The 15,477-nt window shown below is 49.6% G+C and overlaps 1 protein-coding gene across 1 annotated transcript; it reads left to right on the top strand.

Moving 5' to 3' along the window:
* The first annotated feature begins 896 nt into the window (after nucleotides 1-896).
* On the top strand, nucleotides 897-14,741 carry CD2 (CD2 molecule). Its single transcript, XM_005859949.2, has 5 exons — nucleotides 897-987; nucleotides 1,128-1,427; nucleotides 5,425-5,655; nucleotides 9,434-9,556; nucleotides 13,867-14,741. The coding sequence occupies exons 1-5, from the start codon at nucleotides 927-929 to the stop codon at nucleotides 14,196-14,198; spliced, it is 1,047 nt and encodes a 348-aa protein (XP_005860011.1). The 5' UTR covers nucleotides 897-926; the 3' UTR covers nucleotides 14,199-14,741.
* The last annotated feature ends 736 nt before the right edge of the window (nucleotides 14,742-15,477 follow it).

Here is a 15,477-nt window from a genome sequence, read left to right as displayed (position 1 = left end):
CTCCCACTGGGGATGTGCCCGCAACCCAGGTACATGCCCTTGACCGGAATCGAACCTGGAACCCTTCAGTCCGCAGGTCGACGCTCTATCCACTGAGCCAAACCGGTTTCGGCTACCTGTGAATTTTTAATAGAGTTACACAAATGTATGCTAAACATAAGATTCGGGTATTTCAAACATTTAGAGCTGAGACTCAATTTATATTTGTTCCTTTTCATCATCATATAATTTTAGAACCTCAAGAACACCTTTTGAGAAAGAGAAGAAATCCACTTTTATAATTATCTCATACATATTCATTTCCTAGTATTAATAACCATAGGATAAATAGTTGTATGCTGCTATTCACTTTTGAACATCTACCTATATTTCCACGTGGTCTTGTCAGAGACATTATAGCAACATGATTGGAAGGTGGGCTACATGGTAGAATTGGGGTCCTTGTTAACTAAGGGGTGATGCTGAGTGATTCACTTAGCCTCTCAGATTCTGTCTCTTCAATGGGGGATAATACTGCCCCCCCCAGCCCCCTGCCCAAGGTGCTGGTGAGAATTAAAATGTGAGAAGAAAACACACACTCCTAAGTATGCCTACTTGGGCAAAGGAGCACATCAGCAGGGTTAATTTGCTCTGTGTGTGTGTGTGTGTGTGTGTGTGTGTGTGAGTATGTGTGTGAGTGAGTGCGTGTGTGTGTGTGTGAGTATGTGTGTGAGTGAGTGTGTGTGTGTGTGTGAGTATGTGTGTGAGTGAGTGTGTGTGTGTGTGTGTGTGTGTGTGTGTGTGTGTGTACACGCACTCTCTCTGCTACTGTAAAAGCAGCAAAAAAGAGAGGCACGTGGTTAAGCTCACAGGGGTGGGTTCTTCCAGTCTTACTTTACTTCCTTGTGCTAAAGCTCAGAATCACAATAAGGAAACTAACCCCCAAGATGAACTTCGCATGTACGATCCTAGCCAGCTGCCTTCTGATTTTCATCCCTTCTACCAAAGGTAAGCTGGGTGTGGGTCTCCAGTGTCACCATGCCAAGCTTCTTTGGAGGCTCTGAAGTGAGTGCAGAGTCCGGGAGGTCACAGCCAGCGGTGCCTGGCGGTGAGTCTCAAGGCCTCAGAGACTGTCTTGCTTTTTATAGGTGTCACTCCTACAGCCACTAAGGTCCAGGGTATCCTGCACCATGACATCGTGATCATTCCTGATCCTACAAAGGAGGGTAATATTCAGGATATAGAATGGGAAAAAAACAAAAAGAGGATTATACGACGTATAAATGGCAACATTAATACCCAGCAAGAGGGAAAATACCAAGTATTCGAAAATGGAACTCTGAAAATTAAACATCTGCAAAGAAATGATAGTGATATCTATGAGGTAAACCTATATAATTCAGACGGACGCCACATATTGATGCGAACATTTGATCTGAAGATTCTAGGTAAGTCTGTTCCCTAAATTCCTCCATCTCAATGTGGGTGCTATTTAGCAAGTTGGGGAGTAGCATTTATCAAATGCCCCCAGCCCCCGCCTCAGCCTTGGAGGAGCCCGAGGGAAAACGGAAGCATCCCTCCTGCCTCAGGGGAGGCTCGGAGCTGTGGGAGGTGGAATCCACCTGTGGAAATACACAGCTGATACACAGTCTGCCTGCCTGGAACTGGCTGTCTCTTCAGTGGTTATGGGAATGTGGGGCTGAGCAAAGAACCCGGATTAAGGTGGCATTAATCGGGGAGGGAGCAGGCAGTGGCGAAAGAAAAGGTAGGCATTTCAGGTGGATGATGAAGGGCAAGCTAAGGGGGAGCAGGGAAGGTGAGGCTCACTGGAGAGCTGTGGGCCTTCCAACAAAGAGACAATTTCCAGCCAGGATGCCCTGAAGGAGTAGTTGTATGGCAGGAAAGGGCTGGGAAGGATGGATTTAAGGATGAAGGGCCCTGGTTTCTGAGCCACTCACTCCACATCAGAGTGGTCCAAGTGGGTTCTGCCGGCCTCTGTAGAGAATGCACAGGTGTGGCTGTGTGTGTCTGTGCATGGCCGGGAGGGCAGAGTGCATAGCGAAGACGGGGGCAAGAAGACTGGCCAGGAGGCTGCTGCTGTATCCCAGTGAAGGGGAGAGGGGCTGGGTTGTGATTCTTAGCCCTGCCTGCGCGTTAGAATCAACCGAGAGGCTACTAAAAGTTGCCAGTGCTCAGGTTCCATCCTGACAATTAAGTCGGAATATTTTAGCGTGGGACTGGGCATCAGCAGGGTCTAGGTTGGCAGGTGATTGTAATCGGCAGTAAAGGCTGACACCCTCTGGCCTGGACTCAGGATGCCTGTCAAATGAGGCAGGGTGAGCATATGGAGAGTCATGTGGAGAAAGCCAAGGCAGGATTGCATGGGTGTGGGGCAGAGGGAAGAGAAAGCGGAATTGAAATGACATGCAGTTGAACGTCCAGGAGCTGCATGAAAGGGGTGATAAGAAGTGAGAAGAGGGTCCTAGCCGGTTCAGCTCAGTGGACAGAGCGTCGGTCAGTGGACCCAAGGGTCTCAGGTTTGATTCCAGTCAAAGAGCATGTATTTCAGTTGCAGGTTCGCTCCCCAGCCCTGGTCAGGCCTTATGTGGGAGGCAACCAATTGATGTTTCTCTCTCTGTTCCTCTCCCCTCCCTTCCACTGTCTCTAAAATCAATGGGAGGGGGATTTTTGGAGGGGGGAAGAATACAAATCAATGGAAAAATATCCTCAGGTGAGGATTTAAAAAAAGCACACAAAACATCAAAGTGAGAAGAGGAAGCCGCACTTGGCCTTGAGAGGAAGACAGGAACCTCAGCATGAGCACAAGGCAGCCACTCTGAGCAAATAACACTTCTGGCTTCACACAGGAAATGTCACTGGGGCAGGGCCCCTCCTCCTACCCAGGGCCACCTTCCTGTCCTGTCCTCAATATGTGAACCTGTGGACCTGGCAGCCACCCTCTCCAACAATCCCAGACATTGTCAGCTCCCTGCACATGACAGCTTCCCACACCCTGGTCCTCAAACCTGAATGGAGAGTACATTCCAGAACTGGGATGGGACATAGAATGGAGCCAGAAGGGGCCTCTGAGTATGGATCTGGGAGCCCCAGATCTCAAGACTCTTGCCAGCATGGGCTCGGGGTCCTGCTTCGAACACGAGCCTCCCACTCCTGTCTTCTTTAGTACGGTAGCCATCACAGTGCCTGTCTGCTGGGTGTCGAGCACTTTGCTTCCATGACCTTATTAGAGGGTCCTAGCACTCCTGAGAGGTCGCTGTTACTACCCCCTTCTTTTCTATAAGGAAACAGAAGCGACTTGCCCCAAGTCTCACAGTCTCACTGCTACAAAGTCAGCACCAAACCCAGGGCTCCTTTTCAGCAAAGATGGTGACATTTTTTTTCTTTCCAAAAGTTTTATTGAGACACAATTCACATACCATAAAATTCACCCATGTAAAGTGTATAATTCAGTGGTGGTTAGTATGCTCAGGGATGTGCAACCAACAACAAAATCAATTTTAGAACATCTGTAGTCCCCCCCAAAATAAACCCTGCACTCCTTGGCCAAAAGACAGAGATCTTTCCATGACACAACAGCCACCTGTGTGTGTGTGTGTGTGTGTGTGAGAGAGAGAGAGAGAGAGAGAGAGAGAGAGAGAGACAGCATCACCATTCCTTGCCACACAGCCTTGAGTAAATTCTCTATCTGCTCTCAGTGTGGCTTTTATAATAATAATTGCCTGGGGTATTCAGTGAGACATGGCTTCGATGACTAAGCACAGGTGCCCTGCGGGGCCCGGGACACAGTGCCTGTTTGCCAGGTGCCCTCCCCCTTCTCATTGCTTCTTCATGCTTTTCCTGGCTACAGTCTTGGCACCCAAATCCCCTTAATGAGGGGGCTGCTGCCGCTGAAGGAAGAGGCAGTGGAAAGCCTTTTAAAAGCAGATGTTAGTGGAGAAGGAGTTGAACTTAGAATTAAGGAGTTCCCACCTATGGGATGAGCCCCCTTTGATCTGGCCATTCCTCTGCTAGGAAGCCCTCTGACAGGGAGGATATGTACAAAGATAGGACTTGGAGAAACTGCTCATCATCGTGTGGTTTATATTAGTGAAATACTGGGAAGGGTTTTAAAGTCCCCAGCAGTTAGAAAATTATTCATTAAATGAAGAATACATCATTTAAAAACAACGGTGGTGACATACTTAAGGGAATTTCATAAAAGACCAGTGAAGGAACAAAGGCAGACTACAAAATCACAGGATACAGTTTTTTAAAACATTATTTATATGTGTATAGAATGCATAGAAAACATCTGCTAAAGATATACATCAAAGCATTAATAATTATTGGCTCTGAGTAGTGGAATTGCAAGTGATTTTTAGTCTTGAAACTTTTAAAATCAATTTTTTACCATGATCGGGTGTCACTCTTATAAATAGAACAAAGAATATTTCCATTCTGAAAAGATAAGTAAATGCCTGACTCAACCCCAGATTACACACTGGCCCTGTCTTGCTGTTTGATGGCGTTTCTGCATCTTCCTCTTTCTTGGTTGCATAGAATGCAAGGACGGGGGGAAAAGCTTAATTTCTGCATGCCCATATATTGAGACAGAAATGCAATCTGGTGGGAAAGTTCATTAATGAGATACTGTTGCCTGAGAGTCAGGCAGGGAGGGGATCCTGGAAAAATAAGCTGTCTGTCAACATAATGAATGGAGAGACCCCGGGCAAGAAAGGTGGTGAGTCTGAGGCCAGAGGGAAGTAGGAGAGAAAGAGCAGAAGAGGAGAAATCGGAGGTCTCACAGATACAACTGGTGTGGTAGGATTTGCACCTGGCCCGTGTGACGCCAAAGCCAGGCTCTTTGAAGATTCTCATGTCAGAAAAGCAAGGAATTCATGATTATGAAGGAATCAACTACCACCAATAACGTCGGTGCCTAACACTTGACCCAGGGGTTTGCCACATGCTGTCCCTGTCACATCAGGTGGGGCCTGTCTTTCTTATCTTTCTCTTAGAGATGAGGTCCAACGGGCACAATGGGTGGCCAGGCCGCTCTGGGCAAGAACCCACCCAATTTAACCTCTCAGAGCCTTGGGCATTTCATCTGCCAATAGGAAGAAAAACATCTACCTCTCTGTTTGCTAGGATCAAATGACATCCTGTATGTGAAAACCGTTTAAGGTATAAAACAGCACTTAAACATTTGACATGATACGTTTTCACTGGTTTAATGTATGTACGAACTTTATCATAAATACATTTTCTTCTAAATGTGCTGTAGATAAAATAAAAACGATTTTTGAAAATAGTGGGGTTCTTTGAAATCGCTGCCTGGTCTCAAACTGACTCTATCTTCCACCCCTCTATAATAAGGTATGTCTATTAATCATATCATAATCAGAAAGTTGACTCACATGAATGGGATTTTTCTTTTCTTTTCAGAGAGGGTCTCAAAACCTGTGATCAATTGGAATTGTGCCAACGCAACCATCACCTGTGAGGTAACACAAGGAACTGACCCTAACATAACACTGTATCAATATAGGAAAAAAATCAAAGAAGGCCAGAAGATCATCAGGTACAAAGGGACCATCAAATCAACTGCACCATTCAATTGCACAGCAACTAACGGCGTCAGTGAGGAAACCATCATGGTAAACATTGACTGTTCAGGTACGTGTCAGACATCCCAAGTTCACTTCTCAAGTACAGTCTGCCAGGCCCATGGGGGAGGCCCACTCCAGGGCCCTGGTGCCCGGGCTGGGAGACAGCTCTGACTCAGGGTGAGAACTGAAAGCACATCCCTTCCCCCTAAAAACCTTCAAGGCAAGACTTAGAGGAAAGAGGTGGTGGTGTGCTATGGTTTCCCACCTGGCACCTTCCCACAGAGCACCATGTAACGTCAGGCAATTAAAAAGATCTTTTGGGAGAAAGAATTGCCAAACCGAAGACACAGAAGGAGCTGTAGAGGCCATTTTATGCAAACCTCCACTTCCCAGAGAGACGAACTTACTTGCCCATGGTCCCTCTACTAGTCAGTAATCACAGTAGTGACTCCTATTGTAATGATAGAGAAGAGAGCAGGAAAGATTCCTTTGGGGGGGGGGGCAGCACCTCCTATCAGAGGCTGCCGAAAAAACATGAAGTTAGGGGCTGGGAGAAGAAGAGCTCGAGGCCAGGGAGGACCATAGGCGCAGTGAGAAAAGGCTCCTCCTGCCTTAGAACAGACAGCCTGGCTATGGCACCAGTACCAGGAAGTCCTGAAACTCTAAGCATCTAAGCTCTTTCCTGGCAGCCCAGCCTGACATTGCCCCCAGAAGTAAATTTGGGGAGGCAGTCGGCTGAGTGCTCAGCTCTGGGAGCCAGAGGTCTGTCCAAATGTAGTGGGATGACTTGACGGAGTTCCTTTCCTCTGGGCCACAGCCTCCTGGTCCACAAGGAAAATGAGCCCCTGATTCCCAAGAGTCTACTCATCTGAGACTCTGAGATTATCTTCCCAACGCTGTCTGGTGGACCCTCAAAAGGGAAACTGAACACAAAAGTAGTTATTTGGTCAGAAGTCCTGAGTTTCTGCAGTGACTATAGCTGGTCAGTGACCCTAGGATGCAGCCCTGGGCTGGTGTGAAGGCAGAAGTAAGGCTTTTTCATATATATTCTTTGAATTAGTTATATTTTTTGCTGCATAACAAATTATCCCACATTTTGTGGCTCAACACAACAAGCAGTTACTATCTCACAGGTTCTGTGAGTCATGAATCTGGGAGTGACTTGATGGTCCTGGCTCAGCATCCTTCATGAAGCTACAATCCAGATACTGGCAGTATGTCCTGTCAATCATGTCCAGGCTCTATGGAGGGGTCTATGTCCAAGATCACTCATGTGGGCCATTGGGCTGCCTCACAGTATGGCCGCCAACTTCCCTCTGAGCAATCTAAGCAAGAGCAAGAACAAGGTCTCGAGACAAAAGTCATGAACATTTTATAACAATCTCAGGAGTGATAGGTATCCCAGCACTTTCGCTGTATTCTAGCCATTAGAAGCAACCAATAAGTCCGGGCCACAGTCAATTGGAAGGGATGACACAAAGACGGGAATCCCAGGGGGCAGGATCTTTGGGCCACCTAAGAGTCTACCCACACACGTAGACCAGCATCACTTCTCCCCACATCTGCCCATCACCACAGCACAGTGAATCCAGCGGCCTCTCCTTGACTTTACGATCCCTTTTCCCTTTCAGGAGGCTTTTGCTTAGAGTTGCCAGATTTAGCAAATAAAAAGATAGCATAAAAAAAGAAAAGAAAAAGACAGCATAAATATGTTCCAAATGTTGCATGGGGGCATAGCTAAACTAAAAATTATTCATTGTTTAATTAAACTTTCACTGGGCATCCTGTACTTTATCTGACAACCCTACTTCATGTCTTTTTATACTAGATCCCACCAGGATAAAAATGCATGTGCATTAGGGATGGAGAGAGGGCCTTGGGAGAAGCCTAGGGTCAAAGACTGGAAACTTCATGCTCCTTACTCTATGGTGCAGAGCAGGAGCCGGACTGGGAAGAGCCACAGAAGAGATGGGAGGAATATCGGGGCAGGGGAAAGGAAAAGGGAGACCGGGGAGGTGGGTGCTTCTCTTGAAGACCCTAAAAAGGAGCAAGGTGTTTCCTCCTGAAAGGCCAAGGCAGAGAGGAGTGGAGGTAACAGTAACCATGGGGCTCAGAATAGGTGATTGTGTGCTTAAAACCAGAACACAGGAGGCAGGACCCACCACATAAACTTCTGGATGCGCTCTCTCCAAGGAGGGCAGGAAGGAGGGTGGAGGGTGGCTGGCTTTAGACACCGTGAGCTCCCAGTTTTGAATGCCTCTGAGACAAGCTGGAATGTCCCCCACGGAGAGTACTCCCAGGCGCCCAGAGGGCCATGCTGGGCAAGCCTGAGGACTGACTTTGTAATGTCCCCAGGATAAGGGTGTGGCCACCTGTGTGAGGACTGAGAGAAGACAGAGCTGGTGGCTGCCTGGCTGAGCCCTGGCCTGTCCTGGCCCACCCACGTCAGAACCTGGGAAGGTCTCTGCTCAGCCTGAGGGAGACTCCAGCAGCCCCAGCCCTGCCTCCCAGCCAGCAGATCCCAAAGAACCCCAGATCTGTTCTTGGACCCATTTCACAGCAGTTTAGGATCATGCCTGCTTTTCTAAAGGAAGCCCCTTCATCCGAAGACCAGAGGGGTTGTGCAACTGGCAGGCAAAGAGTCGGTCAGAGACTTGAGCAAAGCAAGCGAGGACTAGCACCACTGCCATCTGTTGGTTAGGTTTCTGGGCCTCGGGCTTGCTCCTGGGGCCCAACCTGGGCTCCGTGTGTACGAGGATCTTCCTAGGAATGTTTGGCTGGAGACGGGTTTCTTTGTGATGCTGGGCTGAGCTCCAGTCTGTTCTCCAGATGTCTGAGTCCCCTGACCCCTGGCCCCTGCTGCTGCCTCTCTAGCTGCCATTGACTCACAAAGGGCAGATGGCCCAGCAGCCCTCCCGGGAACAGCTCCCAGGACACAGAGCTCAACTAAGAGCAGGACCTCGCCTCTGTGCTGCTTTACAGTTTACAAAGCACTTTCACATCCATTATCTGATTGACTTTCAGCAGCCTCCCTGTGATGTCAGTTTCATCATCTCCATTTTACAAAGAAAGGCACAGGCTCAGAGAGGTGGAGTCACTTGCCAAAGGTCACACAGCGCTTGCCTAGAGGAGCCTGGAACTCAAACCCTTTTCCCTAAACACTGAGTCATTGTTTTCCTCACTGCTTTACAGCAACTGAAGAAGGGCGGGAGCTGAAGATCGAGCCCCCTGCTGCTGCTGCTAACTCACTGTGTGTGCCAGGGTTTCTCTCACAGGCCGGGGAAGTCTGGGAGGGTTGCTGGCTGTGCGGTCAGGGGGCTGGGCTGGACAAGGGACACATTTACCCTTAGTCTTTGGTCACTGCCTGGTCAAGAGGGTGAGGGGAAACAAGTGGTATAGGAGGGCGGCCAGAAGTGAAGCTGGGTAAATAGTACAGAAACTCTGAGATAAGCAACTGCTTAAAGGAACCACTCAGGAAGATACTGTGTGGCCTTGGGCAACTCACCCTCCCTCTCTGGGCCTTGTCTGTAAACCCAAAGGTGATACCGCATTGTCTCTAACTCCTCCTCAGATCTAAACTTCTGCTGTAGTCTCTTTCCTGGGGGCCCTGGCGGTGCCCTGGCCAGGAAGGATCAGGTGTGCTAGCCCAGGAGGGCACTTCTTCAAGGTGCCTTTGGGGACAGACACCTTCCGCCACCCTCCATGAGCTTGGCCTTTGTGAGGTTGAGGAGTTGCGTTTATTAAGCTCTAGCATCTGCTTAACTCGGGAGGCAGGAATCCGTGGCCTGAGCAGTGATGGTCCCTCTGCTAACACCGCCCACCATCCCCCCTCTTTCCTCTTGCAGAGAAGGGGCTGGATATCCCCCTCATCGTTGGCATTTGTGGTGGAGGCGTTTTCTTCTTACTCTTTGTGGCGCTCCTCATTCTCTTCATCAGCAAGAGGAAAAAACAGCACAGAAGGGAAAATGGTGAGCCCCCTCTTCCGCTCCCCTCCCCGTCCCTGCAGGCCTGGGCAAAATCCCCGTGGAAACGACTCGTGGGGAGGACACTTGCGTCTGGATTCGGCAGTTTCAGAATGTCGGGGCTGTAACCGGCGGTTACAGTTTGTTCCATTTTGTGGTTAGCTTGATTTTTGACAAACAAATTCTCAGTGGCAACCATGTGGGAGCTTTAAGAAGCTGAATCCAGGTTGGCCCCATTGGCGTCCACCACCTGAGCCGACTCTGCGTAAGGCGGTGTGGACGTTATTTATGTATTTATTTGTTTACTTATGTATTTGTGTATTTATTTGTTTACTTATGTATTTATGTATGTACGTACGTATGTATTTTTTCCCATCACCTTTTATCCCCTCTATGCCCTCTTCCACCTCCACCCTTCCCCCTCTGCCCCCAGCAATCACCACCCTGCTGACCATGTGTGTGGTTATACTTTGAATAAGTCACACATCTCTATGTGGGTAGGAGCATTAGCTTCAAAACACATTTCTGTGGACACACATCTTGCCCAATCCTGGGGGGGGGTGGCAGTTCCTAGGAACACGGGTAAAATTTCAGGGCCTCGGGGACCCACAGGGACACCCTTGTTCTAAAACCAGGTGTTCATGCCTCCTTTTTCAATTCGCTGTTCAGAGAGATGTGCTCGGGCTCTGAGTGTTTGTCCCTCAAATCAGGCCTGACAACCCACCAAGATTAAAAAGATTATGCTCAGAAGTGGGGAGCTGGCTCAAAGAGCATGCAGGCCACCAGAGGCAGTGTGTCCGGATACAGTCGCCCCCCCATTCCATCCCCACCCCTTATCTGCAGACGACAGGCAAGAGAGAATGCAGGAATGCGTTCCAAGATGCCCAGTGGCTGCCTGGAACCACAGATAGTACCAAAGCCTGTACATACTATGTTTTTCCTACAAATGCATACTTATAATGAAGGTTCATTTATAACTTTAGGCACAGTAAGAGATTAACAATAATGACTAATAATCAAATAGGTTATAACAATACCTTGTAATAAAAGTTATGTGAATGGCTTTGTGGCCATTATTAAATAGAATAATGGTGACTTGAACACACGCACTGCGATGCCTCGACAGTCGATCTGATAACTAAATGGCTGCTAAGTGACCAATGGAGCATGTACGGCGTAGATACATATATGGAGTAGATACACTGGGCAAAGAGATAATTCATACACTGACAGGACAGAGCAAGATTTCACCGCTATTCAGAACAGCATGTAATTTAAAATTTATGAATTGTTTATTTCTGGAAGCTTCCATTTAATATTTTTGCACTGCAGTTGACCACGGGTAAGTGAAACCGTGGATAAGAGGGGACTACTCTAATGGCACACCAGGTGTCTCCACAGGTGCTGGGGAGGGGCTGTTGGGACCCCATGCTGCAGGTGGGTCCAACAGGAGGCATCTAGCCATTGGCAGGCCCCTCAGATTCGGCGTAACCTCACATTCATTGTAGGGCTGGGTCCCCTCACTCTGGGCCTTTTCCTAGAACAGGCACCCCTCCCCACCCCCACCCCCGCAGGAAGGACCTGGTGGCCTTGAGCTACTATCAGATTTGAGTGCCCCTGGCCTTCAGCCCTAAGTCCTGCCGTACCTCTGCCCCATGTTCCACCTCCATCCTTCCTACACTCTCCACTCCAGTGGAAGAGAATCACTTGCTGAGTCCCAGAGGCACCCATGACTTCCTCACTTCTGAGCCTTGCTCAGGCTGTTCTCTGCCCCCTTTCCTCCTGCAGAGCCCCCTTCTCCATCACCTAATGATCAAAGATCACTTATTCTTCCAAAGTGGACTTCACGTGCCACCCACAACAAGGCAATCCCTGCTTTCACCAGGCTGAAATGACCAACAGAATGACTGCCTCATCGTGACAAAAGAGTGGCTTGTGCCAGGCACTCATCTCTGTAATACATGCTTCATGTTTATGATCTTACCTAAATTTCCAAGTGACCTTATGAAATAGATAACATTCACACGGATGAGGAAATTTAAGCTCAGTAAGGTTCAATGATTTGCCCCGAATCCTATAGCCAGTAGGCTGAGTCAGGACTAGGTGAGGCCAGCAAGGAGCTCAGGGTGCAACATTTAAAGAGACGCTCACCTTCGACCCTGCTATTGCACAACCTTGAGAATGAGGGCCTGGGTGCCTTGCTAGTTTCACTCTCATTGTCCCAGCCCTGGGCTGAGTAACCAGGAGCTGCACTGAGGGAGGACATCGAGCCTGGAGGAAGCTTTGGAGCAGACGCTGGGCAGGGATGGCTAGCTGGATATGGGCAGGCTGGGGCCCACAGCCCAGCTCTGGCCAGACAGGCTGCGCAGAGCCACAGCTAGCCTAGTCTGTCCACGCCAGCCCGAGGTCTCCGTCACTGGGCCACCCCTCCTCCTCCTCCTGGGCTCCTGGGGCTCTTGGTCTGCACCCTGTGGGGGTCCTTCCTGGAGACTGGCATTGTGATCTGCAGTCCCATTTACTTGACTTAGGCTTCCTGAGCACACAGTGGCCACCACAGCCACTTAGCAATGGCACCTGCCACCTGGAGGAAGGGGAATACATTTTCAAAGAACAAATGAACAGGACAGTGGTGAACAGACCAGTGAATGAATGGCCAGGCCAAGTCTGTCCTGTAGGGGATGAAAACGAACCCCCATTGTCCCACAGCGGGGAGTGGGTCAGAGGTCACAGTCCTCTGCCCCGCCTCCTGGGCACGACCTTGGGGCACCAGGGATGGCATAGAGGGTGTGCTTGCCCTTTCTGTGCCCTTTTCTCTGTGTGCTTGGAGAACACCGGCCTCCCACATGTCCAAGCCACGTTGTGGCCTTAGCCCTCATAGTGGACGCTGCCTGAGCCTGGATTCAGCAGTGGGAGGAAGCCTCTGGCCCAGCGTCATCACCCGAAATTGCAGGGCAACGCTCAGTCCAGAGGGCCTGGTTCAAAGCCCTCACCCCTGTAATGATGCGACCCCGGGGAGAACGTCCTCCTGCCTCCTCAGACACAGGCGCTCTCACGCCTACCTGGTAGCCCAAAGGAGGCCGGAGGGGCCGGGGGCGGGGGTCCTCCAGATCGCCAGCGGCTGAGCATCTGCACACATTTTCTGTGTGATCTGAACACTGCACAGGACAAACTGCGTTACTAGGAGACGTGGGCCTGTCTTCCTGGATGACAGGCCCCAAGAGCAGAGAATCCCAGAGGGGTGGCTGGGGAGGAATTCTTTCCTCCTGGTGCAGGAGGATGGGGCTTGCTTCTGAATTCCTAAGAACCTATCCTCCAGCCCTCACCAGAATGTGGGTTGCATTAGAGCCGAAGTGAGTAAAAGGCAGATCTAACAGAGAAACCAGTGGGAATGAAGGTCATTACTGATGTGCCCTCCGCCCACTCAGGGCCTATGCGAGAGCTCTAACCACCAGGTGCTCAGCGAGCCACCTCTAGGACAACACAGAGGCCGGGCTGAGGGGTCCGAGTGCCCTCTCTGCTCCCAGGAGACCCAGGCACAAAGGCCCCCACCTATCTCCTCGCCTCTGGCTTCCCAAGTTCTCAAAGCCCCAGGCTCTCATTCTGCCTTGCTGGTGGGCATATCTGCCTGCCCTACAAGACTGGGAACCCTTAGAGCTGGGGTGGGGAACATCCGGCCCGAGGGCCTTATATGGCCTGGCCCTGCCAAGGCATTAGAAGTGAGTTAATGAAATGTTGGACCAAATACAGCAGGCTAATTTTTTAAAAACATATTTTTCTTGCTGATAGTATTATAGATACCTCCCATTTCTCCCTTCTCTTCACTACCTTATTGCCCGTGCCCATGGGCTATGCATATAAGTATATAAGTTCTTTGGTTTATCTCTTCTCATCCCCCCAACCCCACATTAAGGTATGTCAATCTGTTCCATGATTCCATGCTTTGGGTCTTACTTTTGTTGGCCAATTCATTTTGTTCATTAGATTCCACGAATAAGTGAGATCATGTGATATTTGTCTTTCTCTGTTTGGCTCATGTCACTTAGCATCATATTTTCCAGGTCCGTCCAAAGCAGGCTAATTTTTACATTGATAATTTTGTATGGCCCACAAACAATGCCATAAATATCCAAATGGCCCTTGACAGAGAAAAGGTTCCCCACCCCTGCCTTAGCGGGTAGGGGCAGCTTCTGCCTCCTCATCACCACCCTGAGAGCAGCTAGCAGACCCCTTGTGCAGAGAAGGGCCACTCGGTAAAGAGCCGCATCCATCTACCTTGCCAAGATGAGCTCTGACGTTTAGAAGTTTTGTTGTTGCAGGTGGAAAGCTGGAACTCAGAGCACACAGAACCACCTCTGAGGAAAGGAGCCGGAGGCCCAACCAAATTCCAGCCTCAGCTCCTCCCAAAGCAGCCGCGTCCCAAGCCCCTCCTCCACCTGGTCATCATCCCCAGGCACATGGTCCTCGCCCCCCGCCTCCTGGCCACCGTGCCCAGCACCAGCAGCAGAGGAGGCCCCTTCCTTGCCCTGGCGCCCCCGTCCACCAGCAGAAAGGACCTCCTCTCCCCACGCCTCGGGTTCAACCGAAACCTCCCCGTGGGGCCAGAGAAAACGCAAAACAGTCTTCTGGCAGAGCTGTCCCCGTCCTTTGATTCAAAGAGGTAGAAACTGTCCCTTCCCGGAAAGGCACCATGGAGCTCCTGCACTCGGTGCGGACGCCTGCACTTCTACCAGCTGCATCCGACAAGCAGGGCGTCATCACCTCCCAGGCTCCTGGCCCACAGCCGCACCTGCACACCCCTCTCAGCCACACGGTCTCACATCTGGAATCTCTGGCCTCCTCCTCAAGTGCCACCACACCAAGAAGGGAGAGACAATAAAAGTGCAATTGTTAGGATGATGGGTGACCGAGCACGAAACCCTGGAGCGCTCCTTGACACCCTGAGCGACATCCAGCAGCCGCTGTGCCCGTGTCTCGTTTACCAGCCACCTGTTTACCTCAGCCTGTTGCAGAGACTGTTGGGTTTCTGATGTGCCTGGTGGACACTTGCCTACCATCTCGTGAGTAGACGTGAAATATAAGGTTTGACTTGACCCCAGTGCCTACTCATTATAGAAAGCAACCCAGCAGCGCCCGGCCAGTGTGGCTCAGTTGGTACAGTGTCGTCCTATGCACCAGGAGGTCGCGGTTTGATTCCCCGGTCAGGGCACATGCTCAGGTTGCAGGCTCGATCCCCAGTAAGGGGCGAGCAGGAAGCAGCTGATCGATGTTTCTCTATCATCGATGGATGTTTCTTATCTCTCTCTGCCTCTTCCTTCTTTTCTAAAATCAATAAAAACTTAAAAAATAAAATAAAATAAAGGAACCCAGCATCAAGCTGCAGCATCAAAAAGAGGCTTGTTGGTGTGGCAGCAGGACCACATTTGGTTCCCCCAGTTCACCTGGGTCCCCTCCCCCACCAGAGCACCCCAGGGCTCAGATGCAAAGCTGGTCTGACAACCGACTTGGAGATTCGCTTAATGAATTGAAAAAACTCTGCACAAACTTCAACAAGAGGCACCAGAAAACATAATTCTTTGGGTACCACTTCCTTTACTGTTCAGACACGGTCACGACGATCTATAGCGGTGGTTCCCAGCGTGGGGCACTTGCCCCACAGAGGGGCAATTTGATTTTTAAGGGGGGCAATTTGAGAATGAGTTATTAACAGTGAATTTTTTTTTGCATTTCTTATGGTCCTAGGGGCCTCATATACAGTATATAAATATATTTTGTGACAGTTATGCATCTCATTTCTCTATTATATGTTTTGAAACGTTATTTGCTATTTTTTCATATCACTTCATATTATTATGTTTTTTTATTAGTTTCTTAGTGATTTCTTCCTCAGTACTTAATTGTCCTTTCATTCTTTTATTTTTCTCTTTCAT

Source organism: Myotis brandtii, unplaced genomic scaffold (assembly GCF_000412655.1).
Source record: "Myotis brandtii unplaced genomic scaffold, ASM41265v1 scaffold131, whole genome shotgun sequence".
NCBI classification, from domain to species: domain Eukaryota; kingdom Metazoa; phylum Chordata; class Mammalia; order Chiroptera; family Vespertilionidae; genus Myotis; species Myotis brandtii.
The sequence above is the reverse complement of the archived record's forward strand: the minus strand, read 5'-3'. Positions and strand labels throughout refer to the sequence as shown.

Coding starts and splice junctions, on each gene's coding strand:
- CD2 (XM_005859949.2), top strand. CDS start 927: ATGAACTTCGCATGTACGATCCTAGCCAGCTGCCTTCTGATTTTCATC. Junction 1,428..5,424: donor ATTTGATCTGAAGATTCTAG/GTAAGTCTGTTC, acceptor TTTTCTTTTCAG/AGAGGGTCTCAAAACCTGTG. Junction 9,557..13,866: donor ACAGCACAGAAGGGAAAATG/GTGAGCCCCCTC, acceptor TTGTTGTTGCAG/GTGGAAAGCTGGAACTCAGA.